The following is a 23,401-nucleotide window of genomic DNA, read 5'->3' as shown; positions in this document are numbered from 1 at the left end:
TTAACACATTCAGCACATTGTGTGTTCACCCCTACCGAGGGAAAACAGTACCTGGGGGGAAACAGATTGATAAGGACTGAAATAGAAACTTGGCCCATTGCTTTTCCTGAGTGTCTAGTGTCTTGTTCCTTAAACATTTGGTGGTCCACAAATCTCCAGATTAAAATGTTGTGCTTAGCCAACAGTCACTAACACGAAGTTCACATCAGGTTTGGAAAATCTGTTCTTTTAAATATGGAAATAGAGTACTTAGCAAAGAGGACACACTTCCTTGCTCCTTTTGATATAAATATATGTGAATGGACCTTCTGAACCTGCAGGAAACTTAGGTTACAGATGAATATACACTACAGATGTAAAGATCCAACACAGCAGATCTGTTTTACAGGTATCTTTCTTTGATGAGCAAACTTACAGTAAGGGCCCTATTCCACAGTAACGATAATCGTCCGGATCGGCCCCATTTGGCCCGATTCGGCCGATTATCATTCGGTCTGAAATAGAGAGAACGATCAACCGATGATCGTGTCATCGGCTGATCGTTCATTTAGGGCCAGACCTAAAATCATCGTTCTCCCACCGCGCCTCGCTACGGTTGAATAGCGGTGCACGGCGGGCAACCGACGATATGACAAGCAGCAGCAGCAGCATACATTACCTGTCCAGGCTTCTTCTCCGCGCTGTCTTCATCCCTGAGTCTTGCACGCTCTATCTTCAGAATGGCCGGTCAGCTGACGGAGCGCTCAGCCAATCACAGGCCGGGACCGCCGAGTGTGGCCTGTCAGCTGACCGGCCATTCTGAAGATAGAGCGCGCGGGACCCGGGGATGAAGATAGTGCGGAGGAGAAGACCTGACATGTAATGTATGATGCTGCAAGGACATCGGTAACGATGTCCTTGCAGCCCTCGCTCAACGATCATCGGACCGTGGAATAGGCCCAGTAAACAAGCGGCGATCTAGCAGATCGCCGCTCGTTTACATCGTTGATCGGGCCCTACTTGGCCCGTGGAATAGAACCCTAAGTTTGAGTTTGCACAAACCAGCCTGGAAAGAATGTATACAGCACATGGCTATATGTCTGTATCCATGTTTTCCAGGCAGCCCTAGAGATGTATCATATTCTTCAGCCACTGGGATTCAAATACCGAGCCCTTGTGTTCATGCAAACTTAAATTTACTGTAAGTATGCTCATCTCTATAGAATATGGTCAAAATCTGTTATATGGAACACAAAAACCTCTAGGGTATAGTAAGCCTAATGTGTAAGGGCTACCATTTCTGTAGGTGGGTAACTGTCAGAAACATGGTAAGTTATACATTTGCTCCTATGTACTTTTATAGTGACCTTAAAGGGAACCAATGAGCACATTTGTGCTGATCAGGCTCCCAGAATGGCTGCACGCACCTCACAGACGGCTCTAGCAGGTCACTAACTAGCCTCCTTGCCTGTCAATTACCCTGCAGAGCATGCCGATGGGACTAAGAGCCGTGACTAGTTACAGCCCAGATGACTAGTTCATAGCTCTCCCCTGCCTCGTACGCGGTATTAGGCGGGGTTCACAGTGCGTAAAAAACACGGCCGTATTTCATAAAAACGGCCATAATTGCGCATACAACGGCCGTTATTTCATAAATATTTTATGAAATACGGCCGTGTTTTTTTACGTAGTGTGAACCCAGCCTTAAAATGCATTTTACTGCACATGAAGCCCGTGGAGACTGGAAGCCCTGACACCACTAGAGAGCCAGCTGGAAGGTGTGTGCAGCCGTACTGGGAGCCCAATCAGTACAAATGTGCTGACTGGTTCCCTTTAATTCTAATATCAACAAATATAGTTATACTTATAGGACATGTCAAGTCAAATATTTTTGCAAATTAATTTTTTTTTGCTAAATCTTCTTCTGATATGCTGCTCTTTTCCTCCCATTGTTGGTAGATGTTTGTCTAGGTCAGGGGTCCTCAACTGGCAGACCGCGGTCCAAACCCGGACCACGGAGGCCAGCTGTCCGGACCCCTGGTCAGACCTCCTAACCGCCCCGGATCCGGTCCGTCCCGGGACAGACCGGATCCGGGGCGGTTAGGAGGTCCCGCTCCCCATTGCACTGCCTCCCGCCCCATAGGCGTACAGTCCTTTGATTTCAGTACGCCTGTGCGGCTGGGGGCAGTGTCGGTCCGGCCCCTGGCTGATACGCGCTCTCTGGAAACGTCCCGGGGATTCCCCAGCAGAGCGCGCCACAAAACCTCAGTGTACGCCGCCGGCCTGTACTTCCGGGTGCACGCTCTGCTGGGGAATCCCCGAGACGTCCCCAGAGAGCGCGTATCAGCCGGGGGCCGGACCGACAGGAGAAAAGAAGACAGCCACAGCGGGGAGCGAGGTGCTAGGTGAGCTGTGGTTTGTTTTTTGTCTGGGGGCCATCTATAAGGGGAGAGCTCACAGGGGGGCTATATACTACAGGGGGGACCTCACAGGGGGCTATATACTACAGGGGGAGAGCGCACAGGGGGCTATATACTACAGGGGGAGAGCACAGGGGGGCTACACTACTGGGGGGACCTCACAGGGGGCTATATACTACAGGGGGGCTATATACTACTGGGGGGAGCTCACAGGGGGCTGTGTACTACAGTGGGAGAGCAAAGGGGGGCCATATACTGTACTACTGGGGGGAGCTCACAAGGAGCTATACTACAAGGGGAGAGCGCACAGGGGGGGCTATATACTACAGGGGGAGAGCACAGGGGGGCTATATACTACTGGGGGGAGCACACAGGGGGCCTATATACTACTGGGGGAGAGCGCACAGGGGGCTATATACTACTGGGGGGAGCTCACAGGGGGCTATATACTACTGGGGGAGCAACAGGGGGGGCTTTATACTACCAGGGCAGTCACTTCCTTTGTACCTAATATCAAAATGCTGGTGAGAGAGAAAAAACATCAGCAATTCTGTATGTAAATAGTTGAACGTTTGTGAAAAGTAACAAAACACGTTTTCTACTGATGTTCAGCTCGGACCTTCATCTGACAATAGACCTCGGTAAGTTGAGTGGAGTACCCCTGGTCTAAGTTACAGACACAACACTCTGCTCTAAAGTGGTCTGGTTGGTGTATATAGAGCTATTACAGAGAGGTATAGCTTGATACTGACACTATATATATATACACCAGCCAGACAACTGTTTTTAGAGCAGTGGGCAGGACCTGGTTATATGACATGAACCAGAAAAGGGTCTGGGCAAGCTCTTTAGCCTTTACAGATGATTCCTTAGGGAGGGGGAGGCTGAACTGTGACCCTCATCTATTGTCTTACTGTCTACTAAAGTTCTACATCAAGCATGCGGCACTTGATTAGCGGTGGCTGCTGAAGTTGGATGCAGCCTTAAAGGGGTTATCCAGCGTGGGGGCATAGATAAAAGACGTCCACTCACCTCCCCGGTTCCAGCGGCGGGTCACTCATCGCAGCGCTCCGGTACCCGGCCGCTTCCGGGTGTCTAACGCCGCCCGAGACGCTACGTCTCAGGGCCGCTCAGCCACTCAGTGAAGGAGGCGGGATCCGAGCGGACTTCAAACGGATCCCGCCTCCTTCACTGAGTGGCTGAGCGTCCCTGAGACGTAGCGTCTCGGGCAGCGTCGGACACCAGGAAGCGGCCGGGAACCGGAGCGCCGCGATGAGTGACCCGCCGCTGGAACCGGGGAGGTGAGTGGACGTCTTTTATTTCAGCCACCTCCTCCCCGGTCCCCCCAAAAAAGTGCCTCCACGCTGGAGCACCCCTTTAAGGCTGCATGGAAAACATGAATAGAGCCATAGGAGGTTCATAGAGCACTGCCTTGTACTGCGGGGAAGGCCAAACTCCTGTCATGATGACCGGAGTCCTTGCTCTGTACAGTATTTAAAGGGTACTCCAGAGATTTTTTTTCTAAATTAACTGTGTAAAAAAGTTATACAGATTTTAAAATTACTTGTTTTTAAAAGCCCTCAAGCCTCCATGTACTTATCAGCTGCTGAATGTCCTGCAGGAAGTGGTTTTCTTTCCAGTTGGGGTAAAAAACAATCTTTTATTGAGCAGCAGCAGTGTCAATGAGTCATGGTCTAGAGTGTCTGTGCCTTAGGACTGCAACGCCTTTTGGGTCTTCCTCTCTGCCCTCTTTATCTTTAGTAATGCCCCCTTAGGCGGGATTTCAGGGAGCGGGCACTGTAATCTGTCATACTGCTGAGGAAAGGTGAGCGGGAGGTGGGGGCCAGGAGGGAGAAGTGTGACAAAGTGGACAAAACGGCTCAGAACAGGTAATTACTTGCTTTGAGTAATATATGCAGCTATGGGTGGGCTATTTAACAGTGTAAAAAGACTTGGGGTGGAATACCCCTTTAGGGTGCCTTCACACCTACCGACTCGCAGCGTTAATTACGCTGTGAGTCGGCTAGGTCCTGGCAGATCACTGTCAGTACATACACGCAGAGGTCTGAACGACTGCTGCGTGTATGTAAATCTGCCGGCCACTTAACCCCTTCTGATGCCGGCCGGACGCCTCCCGCTCCGCTCTGTATACATTACCTCCTCACTCCACGGGGTCCCGGCGTCCTGCTCTCGCGCCCGGCCAATCAGTGTGTTGCCCTGCCGCAGCCACTGATTGGCCGGGCGGGAGAGCAGGACGCCGGGACCCCGTGGAGCGAGGAGGTAATGTATACAGAGCTGAGCGGGAGGCGGGCGGCATCAGAAGGGGTTAAGTGGCCGGCAGATTTACATACACGCAGCAGTCGTTCAGACCGCTGCGTGTATGTACTGACAGTGATCTGCCAGGACCTAGCCGACTTGCAGCGTTATTAACGGTAGGTGTGAAGGCACCCTTAAGTAAAATCCTTCGCTAGAATTGGCGCCTGTCTTATAACAGGTGTGACTTCAGCCAGTAAATGTTCTGGGAGGTGAAGGCCCTGCCCTCTCTAAAGAGCTGGCAGGAGGGCTGCAAAAAAATTACTGCATGCAGAGGAAATGTGATTTTGGGCCGCATTCTTTCACACGTCCCGTGTTCCGCACAGGACACGGACGTGAAATGCCTGTAACGGACTTCCCCCTGCCCAGGCAGCATCTGTGATGAGATGCTGGGAGCGGGGGAACTGTATGCATATGCTCCGCGCTGTAATGAGAGCTCCGCGTGGTGCTGTCATTACAGCATACAGTTCCCCGGCTCCCAGCATCTTACCACAGATGCTGCCTGGGCAGGGGGAAGTCCGTTACAGGCATTCCATGTCCGTGTTCTGTACGTGTGAATGCGGCCTTAGCCCTATAGGGGAGCAGAACACGGCCGATTATTACAGATGGTGGCAATGCTGCTGCCAGGTGGGCACCCAATGCGGGGGTTATTTAGGGTCTGGAAGTCAGGGCCGCTCAATAGCTTGCTGTAGGGCCTAACCTTTTTTAACATGCCCCTGCTCCATTGTCCAATATCACCTCGGACAGAAGATTGTAAGTAATATAGGTTTCTCTACAGAACCTGAAAAAACAATGGAAAGAACCTGTACAAAATGTCACTAAATAAGAAGTAATCAGAACGCATAAAACCGCGTGTGTGAATCCGCCCTTCCGTGCTGGGTGTGCACTGGGCGGTGAGTCAGGCTGCGGGTGCAGGCAGAGGACACCGCGTGCTCCCGTCTGTTTCCCAGCAGCGCTCGGCGCCCTGACACATCCACTAGCAGAGAGACGTACACACACGCGTCACGTGACCAGCGCGTCTGCCCTCTCCTCACCCTCTCGCCCCCGCTCCTCCCCCTCCCAGTGACGTCAGCGTTTCCTGCGCCCCACAGCCCCGCAGACTGAGCCGACAGACGGCAGGAGGGAGGCGGATCGTGTGCAGCGGTGACGTCACGCCCCGTAGCCCGGGGAGGGAGAGCAGGAGGAGGAGGGTGGCTGCCTGCCTGACACCGAGCCAGAACAGCAATGGCACCGGAGCAAGAACTGGACCGCTGGAGCTGTCAAGGTAACAGTCCCTTGAAGCCGTCGCAATGGGGGCTCCGCCGGGCTCGGGCGGGGGATGTCGCTGCTGTCTGGTAGACAGGCTGCCGGGTCAGTCACTGGGGCACCTGTCCCGTGGTGGCAGGTGACCGTGCGGGGCCCAGATGGCAGCCTGGGAGGACAGAGCAGGGCTTGTGCCGGACCCTGGCAGCCAGTGCCACCCTGTGCTGTGCCAGCCTGGCATGTGCCCTGTGCCAGAGCAGGGAGCCCATGGCTGTCATAGTGATGCCCGGGAGATGGCACAACTCTGCTTTCAGGCTGACCATAGTATTAAGGATGTAAAAGCAGCCCAGTAATGGATCCTGCCAGCAATGATCCTTCTATCAGACCAATGGCATGGAATGCTGCCTCCACGCCAGGCGGGCTATTGCTGGGTGCCCCTTACTTGTTTTTTATAAATATTATTGTCTGGAGCCCATTATTATGTGCCCAGTTCTTCCCTGGGAGGCACAATGGGTGCTCTGTAGGGGGCGGAAATGGTTTAGTTGCTGGGAGGTAGGGTTGTGGGCATACATTCTGTTATATTGATTCTTTCTCTTATATTGCTACATTGGGCTATGCTTATACTTTCCTTTATATTGCTACATTGGGCTATGCTTATACTTTCCGTTATATTGCTACATTGGGCTATGCTTATACTTTCCTTTTATATTGCTACATTGGGCTATGCTTATACTTTCCTTTTATATTGCTACATTGGGCTATGCTTATACTTTCCTTTTATATTGCTACATTGGGCTATGCTTATACTTTCCCTTATATTGCTTCATTGGGCTATGCTTATAATTTCTCTTATTGCTACATTGGGCTATGCTTATACTTTCCTTTTATATTGCTACATTGGGCTATGCTTATACTTTCCTTTTATATTGCTACATTGGGCTATGCTTATACTTTCCTTTTATATTGCTACATTGGGCTATGCTTATACTTTCCGTTATATTGCTACCTTGGGCTATGTTGATACATTCTGTGAAGATGATGATCCAGTCCTCCGCAGAAAAAAAAGCATACTCTCCCTTGGGTATAGGAAACCTGGTTGGCCGTCTTCAGAGGTTATGGGTTAAAGGGCCAGCTGGCGGGGCTAGCAGTGCCTGTCTGTGGCCGGTGACTGGGATGTGACAGCGCTCACATTAGAGTTCCCAGCATCAGTCATTGATTTGTCTGCTTGCGGAATTAAATGCCTCTTTGGTCCGGGGATTCCCTCACCTATTGTTTTCTCCCTGCTTTATTAATGACTCTCTGATGCACTGCAAGCACTGGCAGAGCCACACTGCAACCCAGGAGGGGAAATCTAGATGGAAAACCATACATTTCTGTGTCTATTGTTTGCCAGTGACTTAGACCATCTTTAATATGGGATTGACCTCCTGCAATATCACGTGGAGATATATGGATATCGCCTATTGCCATTGTGTGTTGTGTACATTGAAAACGCTTGTCTTTTACCCATCGCCTAGTATTTCCTGCTTACCGTGTGCACCTTCAGCCTCCTGCTGTGAAACTTATCACCATCTTATATCTATAAATGCAATTTTTAAAAATGTCCTTTTGTATTATAGTAACTGTAGAATAAGCCAGATTTCCCCAATCTGGCAGAGAGAGGGTTAAACAGCCAGGGGCTAGCACAGCACTGGGTGATGTTTCTGGTCAGGCAGGGACGGATGGAAGGCGCTCATTCCTGGGGTCCTGCCATCAGCATCTCCAGCTCCGTTATCAGCCTCCTGCTGGACTGCAGTGAACTGTAAGCTGACTACATGGATTATCACATGACAGTCTTCAGGGACATTTCTGTTCCTTTTTTCCCTTCCCACTTATTGGGTTTAACCAAGTATTTTCATGTGTTTAAGCTTGTTGTCACGTTCTCGTTCCACTGTTTGCCATTAAACGGGTCTTTATTGTGTGTCTGAAATACAGCTTGCAGCACCTCCAGCAATCTGGAGCACGGCTCGTAGATTAGAGAGCGAGGCTTGGCACGCCGATTGATATGCCTGAGATCATGTAAAAATCCAACACAAAGGATAATCATGATGACCTTCTGTTACATGCCAGTGCTTGCTCCCATCTTCACCTATCATGCAGATTATGGGGTCCAAAGGGGGTATGTTAATCCAACATACATAAAGATGCCTTGTAGATAAAATAATGCTTGTGTACATTTTCTGGATTTGACCTTGACAGTGGTAAAGAACACACGTTTTTCTCCTTTTTCTAGATGAAACCGCAACGCATTGAAATAAAACACCAGCAGAAGAGGACAACTCTTTGTTCTTGGATATGTGTGCAGAAATAACTCATATGAACTGGATCCTAGAAAACGCCACGCTGGAAGCTCTGTCGCCATTAGATCTTCATTTCACAAACTGATTTCACTCTCCTCGCTCTATGTTGTCATGTGGATGCAATTTTTTGAAGTGAACTTGACCAAATAGAAGAAAATAAGCCATTAAATTGACATTTGCTGTACGCAGGCACTTTGTGAAATCTGTTGCACTCTGCACTTGTGGTTTGGTAAAAGATTGGATCGAAAAGCCCAGATTTATTGATTTTTTTTTTAAAATTTTTATTTCTTTTATGGGCAAGAAATTTATGCCGTGTTTGTGGACTTATTTCTAGATCTTTACATTCATAAATGATGTAGCATAGATGTGCTCTAAAATCGAGTCATTTGCATTTCATTTTTAATGCAATGCCAGTTTTTATAAGTAAAAAAACCCAACGTCTTACCATTTAAGTTTTGTTATCTAAAAGAACTGTAAAAATGGGGGAAGACGGAAGTCCCCCATTAAAGAAACTGGCCAAGGAGACTGACGTCAGTGTAGATGTCCCAAATGTTGCAAACAAAGTGATAGCTATCAAGATGGAGATAGAGGACTTTAAAGAAACTGCAGCAGAGGAGAATAAAGATGGTGTTACAAAGTCTAGCAGTGTACCTCTTAGTGGGTCATCTGAACTCAATCCTGGACTCAAACACACGCTGGCACAGTTCAACCTAAGTAGCCGGAGTTCTCTAGGTGGTCCTGCTGCATTCTCTGCTCGGTTTTCACAAGAAAACATGTCACCAACCGTGTTCTTGCCTCTTCCTTCCCCACAAATTCATCCTGGTCCACTTCTCATTCCTTCAGACAGTTCCACGGAGCTCACCCAGACAGAACTGGAAGGGGAATCTATTTCTTGCTTTATGGTGGGAGGTGAAAAAAGACTCTGCCTGCCTCAAGTGTTGAACTCTGTTTTGCGGGACTTCTCGCTCCAGCAGATTAATATTGTGTGTGACGAAATGTACATATACTGCTCGCGTTGTACATCAGACCAGCTTCACATATTAAAAGTTTTAGGAATTCTTCCTTTTAATGCCCCTTCTTGTGGACTGATCACTTTGACAGATGCTCAGAGACTATGCAATGCTCTTTTGCGGCCACATACCTACCCACAAAATGGCAGCTTGCTGCCTGCAAAAAACTCTTTGGCTCAGTTAAAGGAAACAGGTAGTGCCTTTGAAGTTGAACATGATTGTTTAGGAAAGTGCCAGGGTTTGTTTGCACCTCAACTATATACCCAGCCGGATGCCCCCTGCATTCAGTGCTTGGAATGCTATGGGATGTTCTCCACACAGACTTTTGTCATGCACTCTCACCGGTCACCAGATAAGAGGACCTGCCACTGGGGGTTTGATTCTGCCAAGTGGCATTGTTATCTCCACCTGAGCCCAAAATATTTGAATACTCCAGAAGGCAAAAAAGTGAAGGTTCTTTTAGAAGAGATAAAGGAGAAGTTCAGCAAGAAGAACCAACCCAAGAGAATACAACCCAAAGTAAGTGTGGATCTGTTACATCTGTAATTGTACAATGTAGATAATGTATATTTTGTTCATGTCAGGTTTCAGACTATGTACAGTAAAACCTTTCCAGGAAACCCCCATCCAGAACAGATTTTACGTTTATGTCCACCATGCATAGGTCTTTAGAAAACCTTCTCCATAGAAGGACAATTTTTAATGAAAGTTTGGGTGGTCTTCTGAAACAGGTGTCTATGTATTTGACAATAACTTCTAGAAATGAAAGAAAGGAATGCTTATTTAGTAGTAAAGTTCTCATAGGCAAGTAACGCTGCTATATTGCATACATTCCTAGCCTGTGCCTGCTGATCTGTAGAGATCAGTAGCATTGCTTGCATTGTAGCTAAATAGCAGGTCTTTGAAAGTGGTTGCTAAGAAGTTGTAAGCAACCAAGGATATTTTAAGGGCCTTTAAGTAAATCTACATAAAGCGAGAATTTCCTTAATCTTACCAGTTTGTTCCTTTTAAGACATATGTATGATTTGGTGCTTTTGCGTATATAATATTGTTTCTAGTGTGGGTTGAAAGCTTGGCCTAATTCATATTCTCAAATCTGCCATGAAATCGCATCTGACGATCTGGAAGGAGTTTAGCTGTAGGAAACATATTCATTAGAAGTGTTTAAGCCCAGGAATACATTGTGTCATTAGATCCTCACCATACAATGTTTGTAAACACCATAAAACTGCATCATGGAGGACAAAAGGTGCAGGCCAAACAATGTATCACATGTCTCAGGAAAGCCTTCTAATTATTTAAGTATGCTGTGATATTGCAGAAAAGGGATGATGTGCACAATGATGTCATAGCACAGGAAAGGATGAGGCACATGGTGATGTCAGGGCACTGGGAGTGGTGGTACAACAGAGGGAGTGAAGTTGTGCACAGTAATGGCAGAGGAAATGCACGCACATTGGTGGTATGACCCAGGGAGTGAGGATACACGCATATTTGTTGTATCACACAGGGAGGGTTGTTGTGCACAATAATGGCAGAGGTGGGGGGGATGCACACACTGGTGGTATTACACAGAGAGTGAGGATGCACACACTATGGTGGCTGGACACAGGAAGTGAGGATGCACACACATTGGTGGCATTACACGGAGAGGGAAGTTGTGCACAGTCATAGCAGAGGAAGGGAGGATGCACACACATTGGTGGCATGACACAGGGAGGGAAGGTGTGCACAGTAATGGCAGAGGAAGGGAGGATGCACACACATTGGTGGCTGGACACAGGGAGTGAGGATACACGCACATTGGTGGCTGGACACAGGGAGTGAGGATACACGCACATTGGTGGCTGGACACAGGGAGTGAGGATACACGCACATTGGTGGCTGGACACAGGGAGTGAGGATACACGCACATTGGTGGCTGGACACAGGGAGTGAGATACACGCACATTGGTGGCTGGACACAGGGAGTGAGGATACACGCAGATTGGTGGCTGGACACAGGGAGTGAGGATACACGCATATTGGTGGCTGGACACAGGGAGTGAGGATACACGCAGATTGGTGGCTGGACACAGGGAGTGAGGATACACGCACATTGGTGGCTGGACACAGGGAGTGAGGATACACGCACATTGGTGGCTGGACACAGGGAGTGAGGATACACCCACATTGGTGGCTGGACACAGGGAGTGAGGATACACGCACATTGGTGGCTGGACACAGGGAGTGAGGATACACGCACATTGGTGGCTGGACACAGGGAGTGAGGATACACGCACATTGGTGGCTGGACACAGGGAGTGAGGATACACGCAGATTGGTGGCTGGACACAGGGAGTGAGGATACACGCACATTGGTGGCTGGACACAGGGAGTGAGGATGCACATACATTGGTGGCTGGACACAGGGAGTGAGAATACACACACATTGGTGGCTGGACACAGGGAGTGAGGATGCACACACATTGGTAGTATGACACAGGGAGGGAAGTTGTGCACAGTAATGGCAGAGGAAAGGAGGATGCACACACATTAGTGGCATTACACAACGAGTAAGGATGCACACACTATGGTGGTATGACACAGGGAGGGAAAATGTGCACAGTAATGGCAGAGGAAGGGCGGATGCACGCACATTGGTGGCTGGACACAGAGTGAAGATGCACGCACATTGGTGGTATGACACAGGGAGGGAAGTTGTGCACAGTAATGGCAGAGGAAGGGAGGACACAGTGGTGTCACTGTACAGGGTAGTAGGATGCACACATTTATTAGAACTGAGCTGCAATATCAATTTTCTACTGTCAGTCCTCACTAACTGCATCTTGCAATTGAAGCATCTTCTTTTATTTGTTAGGCCCCATAGTAGCTTCTTTCTGCCACCTTGGTAGTTATGTTCTAGTGTGTCTAGATAAGTAGACATAGACTTAAAACATAAAACATTTACATTGCCACAATTAGGACATTTGAGCCCTATCTCTGAACGGCAAGCAACACCCACAAACTCCTCCCTATGCAGTCCAGTTAAGAGGATTCTTTTCCCTATAATAGGGCTATTGGCAAGTATGTTAAAGCAATAAGCAGTTGTTTTCCCTCACCCGGCTTCATAAACTGGCTGTATATACAAGAATATGAGAACTCACTCAGGGTACTTTCCACTATGTTCTGCTATTGTTCTGATGGGGAGGAAAGGGACTTACACAGATACTTCTCCCAATGTGAAGAATTTTCTATGGTGGGAAATATTGTGCCCTGGCTTCTCTTGCATATGTAAACCTTGACTGTAAATGTTTGCCAGTAATAGACAAATGTTTTAAAGTATGTGTGAAAAATGTTATAGCTAACTGAGCAGATTTTCATAATTTAGAACTGAAAACTCTGGAAAAAATAGATCTAATAATAAAAGTTGAAGGAACACTCTATGTAGAGTGTAAGGGGACTGGGGGCATATAGAGGTTTCTCCTGTCTGATGCTTTAGCAATTCAACAGAAAAAATAATTGTGTCCTGCTCCATTGGATAATGTGTAAGAGAAGCATTGCTTTGGGAGAATATCCTTGACTAGGGACCCTTTGCGCCAGTACATGCCTCATGTACAACTCTGCTGCATGCTGCACATGGCGTGATAAGTTATTGTAGCATGCGCTGACACCTAGGTATTTTTTTTTTTTTTTTTAGACCTCTTTCCTCTTCCAGTCATTTCATTTGCTTCCCATAGCCCAGTGCATTCAGAATATGAACAATGGCATACATAGCTTTCCACAAACTGTCCCCGCCATTTATCTCATTGGGATTGTACAGGGCATTTATGGCTTTGGTGGGAGACGCCAGACCAGTCCTTATGCTGGATAGAAATCAGTGTCCTGCTGTATTTTCCTATCCAGCTCTGAATTATGTGAAAATGCCTGATGGCAACCAATGCATCAGCTTTTACATCGCTTGAGGGTAATTTTTTGTTCAAAGTATATTTGTGAAGCCAGCCTTACTGACACATGTAGCCAGTGATTTGTTTGCACATTGGGCGTGTAGCATGCTAACTGATGGGACACCTTTCTTTTCCATCTTATTTTGTGTGTTTGTATATGTTTGAATTTATTTTGTCTAACTCCTTAGTCCTCCCACTCTGTGGCTTACATAAAGAGACTAGGGCAATGGTGCACACGTACCGCCTCCCCTTTGACCTGTGTTGTAACACGTTTCTTGTCTACCTGTCATCTGAGCAGACCAGATCAATGGCCACGTTGTGTTAGTTAACAGTCTCTTTAGGGTTCTGTTGGTAATTGTGATGGATTTGCCTGTCACCGGCGCTCCATTGTCACTGATATATTTGTTCGGTTAAAGTAATATTTGTGCAAACTATCTCTTATTAATCCATCAAAAATTTTTTGGGAGGAGGGGGGTAGTAGGTGTAGTATTACACCACAGCACCTGATGTAAGAAAAATAGATTGGGACAAAATGACTGTTTAGTATGGAGAAACTGTGGGAGAGAACTAAAATTCTGTACTAATATGTCATTAAATATAGATATGGCAGCTTGTCATTTATTATATATACTGCGTATGTATAATACGCAGCGTAGAGATCAAGTGCTTGTCAACAGGAATAATTTGACTGTAGTCATAACACATAATGACCTCAGTCACTGCCCACTTAATATATTAAGGGATTGCAGAATGGCAGCTTCCTAATATAAGGTTATTATAGTACGAACAGTCTTAGAATATCCTGCAGGGGATGTAAGATTCCTCACTCTCATGCTGAAATGCTTGTAGTACATACTATGCTGACCTCATTCTTAGACTGTCTAGTCTAAGTTTACACTGTCTAAGAATGTGCCAGATTTATCACAGTCATTCGGGCAGTTTGATAAATTTGCAGCATCCCTAGACATCTAAGTTTAGACCAACTATGAAGGGCTAAATTTGTGGTAGGATGTTGGCACACAGTGGCAGTTATTATGGTCTAACTGTAGATTTAAAGGGAATCTCTCAGCACCCGGGCCCTACCAAAGGTGCTGACAGTGTGTTGTAGGGTAGCTGGTAGTCCCCTTGTAAGCATGGTGCCCTTTAGTAATTTTCTGTGCAGTGGATTATGTACAATCTCAGGTCTCCTACTGTAATGAAGAGTCAAAGAGGAGTTGTTTGTGCCACACTCTGGCATGCCCCTCCACTCCTCCTTCTCTCCTGCTCGCTCAGTTGTTAGCCAGTGTCTCTGATTGCAGATCAGTCCTTTGTAGGCAGTTTATGTCTGAAAGTAACATTCAGGTATAGTTGAGCCTCTGAACCCAAATGTGTTGGAGCTGTGGTCTAGGGGTAATTCATCTGTCTACTTGCCATTAAATATCGGTCATCTACTCAATTTCAACAGTGTGTGAACATAGCCTTTCTGTGTTTTCAATCCACCCCTGGTTTTGGTTGGCAAAAAACAACCAAAATATACAGCAAAAATACTGTGTGTAAACATAGCCTTAAAGGGGAAATCCGGGCAAAATAATTTTAAGATATGTTATTGCCCAACAAAAGTTATGAAAATTACTAAGACACTTATTATAGGAAACGTACCTATAGTGCATTTTCTCTGCACTTACTACAGCATGGCGTCTTCAGGACTCTGTAAAGTTGGTGATGTTACATTACATAAACTGTCGACTCCTGATGCTCCAGTCTGTCCCATCGCTGCAGCAGGTGTCGGCAGTTTATCTAACGTGACATCACCAACTTTACAGAGACCTGAACAGGCCATGCTGTAGTAAGTGCAGAGAAAATGCACTATAGGTGCGTTTCCCATAATAAGTGTCTATTAGCAATTTTCATATATCTTGTTGGGCAATAACATATCTTTAAAGTATTTTGCCTGGACTTACACTTTAAAAATAATACAATAACGAGAAAAAAAAATAAAGAACTATATTTAATTTCCATCATGGGATTTGAATCAAATATTGATCTACTGGCAGGTCTCTAGACAGGTGAGTTACCCCTAGACCACAGCTCCAACACATCTGGACTAAGGGTACTACTACACGGAACGATAATCGGCCGAATCGGCCCTATCCGGACGATTATCGTTCCGTGTAATAAAGACAATGATCAGCCGATGATCGCTGTCATCGACTCATAGTTGTTATAGGTTTGGACCTATAATTGTCGGGTGCTAACCGCACAACAAGACGTGTAATAGCGGTGTGCGGCCGGTGCTGACGATTAGCAAAGAAGAATAAATTACCTATCCAGGCTGCAGGGCTCCTCCTGCGCTCTGCTTCTCCCCGGGTCCGTGCGCTCCAGCTTCAGAGCGGCCTGTCTCAGCTGACAGACCGCTCAGCCAATCACTGGCCGGGAACGCCGCGGCCAGTGATTGGCTGAGCGGCCTGTCAGCTGAGACAGGCCTCTCTGTAGCTGGAGTGCACGGACCCGGGGAGAAGCACAGGACAAAAGGGGCCCTGCAGCCTGTACAGGTAATGTATAAAGTTTAAGCAAGGGCTGCAAGGACATCGGTAACACTGTCCCTGAAGCCCTTGTTAAACGATTATCAGGCCGTGTAATAGGCCCAGTACACGAACGCCGATCTAACAGATCGGCGCTCGTTTACATTTATTATCGGGCCTTCATCGGCCCGTGTAATAGTACCCTAAGAGATTCAACTATATCTGAGGGTAGGTTCACATGTACCGTATCTCACGGATTTCACGCTGTGGATACAATCCCTGTCATTTCCAATGAGAGTACATACTCGCAGAGGGATTGTCATCCTGCTGCGGGTATGTAAATTCCGCCCACCTTAACCCCCCGCTGCCGGGAGCATACTTCATCTGCTCCACATTCCAGCTGTATCTGAGGCTCCCGGCCCCTGTAGGTCCTGCGCAGCCAATCAAAGCAGGTAATGTATGCTCCCGGTGACGGGGGGGGGGTTAAGGGGGCTGGAATTTACACACTCGCAGCGGGATGACAATCCCTTTGCGAGTATGTACTCTCATAGAAAGTGTCAGGGATCATATCCGCAGCAGATTTTGCTGCGAACTGCGAAATCCACTGCGGTTACGGTAAGTGTGAACCCACCCTTAGTGTTTCTTTCAAACATAGGGTCCATTTACACAGAAAGATTATTTGACAGATTATCTGCCAAAGATTTGAAGCCAAAGCCAGGAATGGATTTGAAAAGAGGAAAAATCTCAGGCTTTCCTTTATGACCTGATCTCTGTTTTATAGTCTGTTTCTGGCTTTGGCTTCAAATCTTTGGCAGATAATCTGTCAGATAATCCTTCTGTGTAAATGGACCCATAAACTGCCTACAAATGACTGACTGCAATCAGAGACACTGGCTGGGCAGCATTGATCACTCATGAAGAGGAGAAAGGGGTGGTGAGGCGTGCTAGAGAGTGGCACAAACAACTCCTCTTTGACACTTTATTACAGTTAGGTTTTAGGTATAAGGTTTTAGGTTTGTGCATAATCCACTGCAGGGACAAATAACCAGAAGGTACCATGCTTACTAGGGGACTGCCAGCTACAGTACACTGTCAGCACCTTGGGTAGGGCCTGGGTGCTGACAGATTACCTTTAACAGATTTTTAGAAAACTGCATGGTTTTGTTAGATTAAAGGGGTTATTTAGAATTAGAAAAAAACACAGCTACCTTCTTGATAAAACAGCACCACACCTGACCTCAGGTTGTGTGTGATATTACAGTTCAGCTCCATTTACTTTAATAGAACGGAGCTACAAAACCACACCCAGACTGAGGACAAGAGTGCTGCTGTTTTAAGAAGAAAGTATCCATGTAAGCCTAGATTGACAGTTATTCATCCCCCTGAATGGTGCACAGCTATTTCCCATTATCTCTAGTGTTATGTCTGGGACCAGAGCTGGGTTGTTTGCTAGCAGTACTCACACATGTACTTTTGTTTTCCTTACTTGTCTGACCAGTCAGGAGAGAGCACATACTCATCTCTGCTGTGGCATGACATATTGACATATTGCCTGTGAAAGTACACTGAACTGAATAGGCTGGCCTGATGATTTACACAGTACACTACTATAGATGGCATGTGTGGGGGTAAGGGGGTATTAATGCATTGCTTGAGCGCTATGTAAAAGGAAAGAAAGAGACACAATGCAGATTTTCTGGAGGAAGCAGATGGACTTGTGCTATGTTCACACTTTGTAGTTTATGACAAGAACAGCCGTTGTTTTCAATTTAAACAATGGCCATTCTTCTCATAACGCAGTGATTCGCATTGAAGTCAGTGCAAACAACGGCCATTACTTACACATTGTATTAGACAACAGCCATTTACTACGGCCGTCGACATGATGATCATGTTAATTATTTACAGCCTTTGCCCATAGACTTCAATACAACTTTTATTGAAAACAACAGCCATTGTTTATACGTAGTGTGAACATAGCCTCAGTCAATGCTGTCCCCTGCCCATTGCATTGTCTATCTATCCCCATCCAGTCCCTCTCTCCCTGCATTCTACCTTAGTGTCTGTTACTAGAGATGGACTTCCCCGCCAAAAAGCAGTGGACAGCAGTTTGCACAGAAGGGTGCAAGAAGTCCTTTTTGGTCCTATTACACAGAGAGAAGACTGTACCAGCTGTGTGTCCAAGAGGCTATGGTGAAGGAGAAACTGCCTGTTCTGACAGGGGAAGAGGAGAAAACTGTGGCCATAGTGGCACAATATGTCACTGCCTGCCATAGACTGAGAGGAGTGTAATATGCCATAGACTTCTACCCTAGATGTATCCCTACCCCCATTTCTTCCCAATAATTCCCCATTTGCTTTGCCAGTGGAAATATGTATTCAGTCCTGCCAATAACACTATTTAAATTTGAATGTAATATTCAAATATAAGTTTATATTGTGGGATATAATGGTTACCAGAGGCATTGTAGTCTGTCTATGGCTGGGTTCACACTATGTATATTTGAGGCTGTATTTGTGAGGCTGTATAGCAACCAAAACAAGGAGTGGATTGAAAACACAGAAAGGCTCTGTTCACATAATGTTGTAATTGAGTGGATGGCCGTCATTTAATGGCAAATATTTGCTGTTATTTTAAAACAACGGCTGTTATATTGAAATAATGGCAGTTATTTACCGTTATATGGCGGCCATCCACTCAATTTCAACATTGTGTGAACAGATCCTTTCTGTGTTTTCAATCCACTCCTGGTTTTGGTTGCTATGAGGACCAAATACTGCCTGAAATATACGTAGTGTGAACCGAGCCTATAGGTGTATAGATTTTGTATGTATATTTAGCAGCTTGTAGACATACATTAGTTGGACTTCAGCATCTGTGTGGCATTCTGTTTCATCCATCAGAGCTTTGTGTTTGTCACATGCACAGAATGTAACATGAAATGGGTTGGGCACAGAGCCTAGCACCTTGTGACTGTTGTATGTGCTAAAGACAGCCCTAGTCACAAGTAACGTGTGCAGCCATGCTATTACCGCAATGTAAAGCGGGCTCGTGCTTTATGCTTATCCTTGCAAATGGCAACATGGTAAATGAGTAAATTATGTGCATTATCTCAGGGTTTGTTCTCTCATCATTTATAGTATACTGGCTGATTATTTATATATATATATATATATATATATATATATATATATATATTGTATACGTTACAGTTATAAGACACAGGCACTGATTATCTGATAAAAGCATCATGCTGGGAGGGCAATGTGTTGTGTAAGTTAGCTTGTGTCACAGCTCCTTTGGCGAATATTGGCCTTCTTTAAGCATTTATTAGACCTATACTGTGATTTGTTTGGTTTTATCCATCTTGTTGTTGGACTAGTTTTAGACTGCAGTTATGTTACTCTGTCCACCCCTGCTGCACAACCCATTGTGAACGAGTCCATAGATTAGATGCTATGTATATATTGCTTGTATTCAGGGATGCAAACACCTCGATGTACTATGGGATCTTGTCCGCTATGATTAACATTTTCTGTGAAAATAGAGGTCATGACTAAATATCACATGTCTGTATTTCATCATCTGTAAGGGAAGAATAACATATTGGTACATTAAAAGGCATGCTGTAGGTAATTATTGGAGGTTGTATACAGGATACCAAATGATAGGCTTCCCCATTGGTGCCTCAGAGGAAAAAGGTGATTACAGTGTCTTCTATGCAGTGCTGCGTCCTTCTCCCACCTTATCCAAGGTCTCCTTTACCTACTGCAGAACACTAACAGCAAGTGAATTACTGATGCTATCTAGTTCTTAGAGATTGTAAACCTAAAGCGACTCTGTACCCACAATCTGACCCCTTCCCCCCCCAAACCGCTTGTACCATTGGATAGCCGCTTTTAATCCAAGATCTGTCCTGTGGTCCATTTGGCAGGTGATGCAGTAATTGTCCTAAAAACATGGTGGCAGTGTCGAGGAGGGTGGCACTGCAAGCCCCTCCCGCAGCTCTGTGTGACAGCCCTCCCCAAGGTAATAGCACAGACAAAGCAGGGAACGAGGAACAAGTGAGCGCTGATCTGACGGGTCAATGCTTGCTTCCACCTCTTTATCATGCTGTGTAATATGGCCCTTAGGGTGCCTTTACATAGAGAGATTTAGCTGACAGATTTTTGAAGCCAAAGCCAGGAATGGATTTGAGAAGAGGAGAAATCTGTCTTTCCTTTATGACCTGTTCTCTGTTTACAGTCTGTTCCTGGCTTTGGCTTAAAAAATCTGTCAGATAAATCTCTCTGAGTAACCGCACCCTTAGACTAGACAGTTTTAAGGGGTAGTTTGTAATTTACTTCTATCCAGTACTTATCAGCTGATGTATGTCCTGCAAGACGTGGTGTTGTCTTTCCAGTCTGACACTGTGCGCTCCGCTGGCACCTCTGTCCATGTCAGGAACTGTCTAGAGTAGTAGCAAATTCCCATGGAAAACCTCTCCTGCTCTCCAGGCTGGGAAAATACCACTTCCTGCAGCACATACAGCAGCTGATAAGTACTGGAAGATTTGAGAAGACTTTGTCATCAGTTGATTTAAAAGATTTTTTTTCCTGAACTACCCCCTTAAGAATGCACCAAATTTATCACAGTAACTCTGGTTCGATACATTTGTCTGCTATTGCCCCAAGATAATAGAAGTGAGTAAAGGCCCTATTCCACGGAACGATTATCGTCCGTATTCGGCCGATATCGGCTGCTACGGACGATAATCGTCCCGTGGAATAGAGTGCAACGATCAGCCGACATCGTTCATGTCGGCTGATCGTTGCAGTCGCTTGTTTTTCAACATGTTGAAAAACCAGCGACTGATATAGCAGCGATCTGCTGCCGGCGCTCCGTTGAATAGGAGCATCGACAGCAGACGCTGCTGTATCCTATGGGCAGCCCCCTCACAGCTCCCCGCCACCCCCTCCAGCACTCACCCGCTCGCTGCAGCCGCGTTGAATAGCGAGCTGAGAGCGCTCGTTTGCTCCTCTAATCGACCCGTGTAATAGGCCCTTAGGGCCCTTTTACACAGAAAGATTATCTGACAGATTATCTGCCAAAGATTTGAAGCCAAAGCCAGGAATGGATGTGAAAAGCGAAAAAATCTCAGGCTTTCCTTTATGACCTGTTCTCTGTTTATAGTCTGTTCCTGGTTTTGGCTTCAAATCTTTGGCAGATGATCTGTCAGATAATCTTTCTGTGTAAAAGGGCCCTTATCACTGACTATCAGTGGTTTCAATGTTATGGCTGGTCAGTCAATCATCTTAGTATTAAATACAGAGACATTGTACTCGTTATCCGGCATATAACGTGGCTATTGTGTTCAAACTGAGAAGTCTTCAGAAAGATTCCTAAACCTTGTGGGTTTAATAGCAATTATTCCCTCCATGAGATTTCTAACCCGTTTTATTCATTGTTTGAAGTTACCAGATAAAACCAGGTATGAGGTGTCTTCAGTGATACTCATCACCACTCCATCCTATAGGAAGCAGCTAATGATACAAACCAGACTCCCTCTAAGCTTTTTATTAGGATTTGCATTGAGGGTTTAGCTTTGTTATTAGGTTTTCACTTTATAGATTAGATTAACCTGATAGTAATACATGGGCAAAATATAAAATAAAACCTAGATCTTGCACCCTGCAGTGCACTTCTGTTCTTCAGAGAGATACTGCAGCCAGAACTCCTAGGATCTCCGCTGCTGAGTAGATATACTGTAGGTCTAGCAACATCCCTGCAATAGTATTGTCTCCAATATTCAGTATGAAGCAGAAATTGGTATGATGTGTGTGTGTGTGTATATGTGTATATCAATTTCTTTTTTGCTGTTTCTTTTATTCTGTGGATTTGCTGTTTACTTTTTACAGAGGATTTCACCCATTCCAAAGAAAGCATAAAATTCACAACAAAACATTTTAGGCCCCATTCACATGTTGTTTTTATGGAATGTTGCCAGTGTGCATGGGGATCCATATACCGCTACATACCTGTGGATCCCTCATTGAGTTTATTGATTAAACACTGTTTGATAGCAAAAGGATTTTGCAGGTACCTAGTACATAACCAGTACATACTAACACTTTTTAGTGTTAGTATATGTGTTTTTTTAGTTTGTTTTGTATACCTTTGGGTATGTTGACTATGTTTGGTCTATTTAAGTCAATAGTCATCTATTGTGCTTTCCACTAGGCACCGAAGGGCCTGTGCCTAAGGTGGCAGTGTTGAGGAGGGTGGCACTTAAAGTGTCACTATCATTATAACTTTCAAAAACTTAATCAACAGTAATGTTATATAAAGCAAGTTTGCAACATACATTCATTATTTTTGTTGTTTCCCTGCTGTAAAACAAAGCTGAACTTACCAGAAATCCAGGTCCAGTCTCCTGAAGGCAGATTTTCTGACTTGTGCTGGTTGAAAAAGAACAGACTAAACACAGGAATCCCAGCCAGTACAAAGTTACAGCTCAATGTGTCCGTCAGTCACATGACTACCTCCTCTGTGAGTGCTCTGATGGCCTGGGATACACAGGACTTCCTGTTTTCTGACTCTTTGAGAAAAATACTGTCAGAAAAACAGGAAGTGCTGTGTTTTCCATGATGACAAAACAAATAATAAATATAAATTGCAAACTTGCTTTGTATCACATCTACTGTCGATTTAGATTCTGAAAGTTATAACGACAGGTACACTAAATCATTGTCATACAGCCCTGCCACTATGCTGGAGAAAGAACAATCTCCTTTTGGTTTATTTAGCATGGGTCAGTGCTGCTGTCAGATCTGCGGGTAGATTTGCTTACTATTATGTGGATTTGTAATTGATTTTACCAGTTTCTGTGTATAGGAGTGATATCCATGGTAAATCTGAAACATAATCCACTTGTACTACATGTGGTTTTTGCTTTGTATTCGGGACGTACCTGCAGTGAAAAATTCCTCAGCATGTGGAAACCCCTGATGGGCTGTTTTTACATGCTGTACTTACGCCCTGATTTCACTGTATGTTAGTATACCTTTATGCTGCTATCCTGAAATAAACCAGCGACATACCCTGAAAACGTGATGGGACCTTACATGTAGGTTTGCAAAGATTTGTGGGAAAAACTGCAGCAGAAAACATCTGTGGTGTCGTAACATATCCTGAATGGATGGGAGCAGTATAGCATGCCTGGTCGGACTTAGTGCGGGGGCAGGGCAACCATTGGAAACCCCAGTTAATACTATACACATCAATACATTATATTATTAAAATTCATAATTGGTTTACAGCGAGCTCCCGGTAAGCATGGTTCACCTATATGTTATTGCACAGTGCATAGGAGACTTGGCAATAAGCATGCTCTCCTGCTTTCTACATACTGCACCATGTATTATGTAATAGAAGAACCTGCTGATGCTACACCTGCTCACGCATCCACAGCAGCAGCAGCAGGCAGTGCAGACGCTGGCATTCTCAGCTTAGGTAATAAGCATTTCTGAACACAGCCAGGACATAATGTGTAGGTTTTGCCCCTAAATCCATTGTGCTGGTGTTCTGAGCACATGCCTGGTGTCCTCACGCTGAAGCAGCTGCCGTCCCCTCCTACCCAACTGCTGTGTGTGATCAGGGCGGCTGGTGAACTAGATGCACCTACCAAAGGT

At 45.7% G+C, this 23,401-nt stretch overlaps 1 protein-coding gene across 1 annotated transcript in view; it reads left to right on the top strand.

The window, feature by feature from the left end:
• Nucleotides 1–5,763: 5,763 nt before the first annotated feature.
• SKIL (SKI like proto-oncogene) overlaps nucleotides 5,764–23,401 on the top strand; it is a 39,260-nt gene continuing 21,622 nt past the window's right edge. Inside the window, exons 1-2 of the mRNA XM_069975208.1 lie at nucleotides 5,764–5,976; nucleotides 8,227–9,822. Of these exons, the coding sequence (XP_069831309.1) occupies nucleotides 8,773–9,822 (1,050 nt within the window). The 5' untranslated portion in view covers nucleotides 5,764–5,976; nucleotides 8,227–8,772. The remainder of the gene's footprint in view (nucleotides 5,977–8,226; nucleotides 9,823–23,401) is intronic.

The sequence above is a fragment of the Dendropsophus ebraccatus genome, chromosome 6, assembly GCF_027789765.1.
Source record: "Dendropsophus ebraccatus isolate aDenEbr1 chromosome 6, aDenEbr1.pat, whole genome shotgun sequence".
NCBI lineage: Eukaryota > Metazoa > Chordata > Amphibia > Anura > Hylidae > Dendropsophus > Dendropsophus ebraccatus.
Note: the sequence above shows the minus strand (reverse complement) of the source record. Positions and strands in the feature narration are given on the sequence as shown.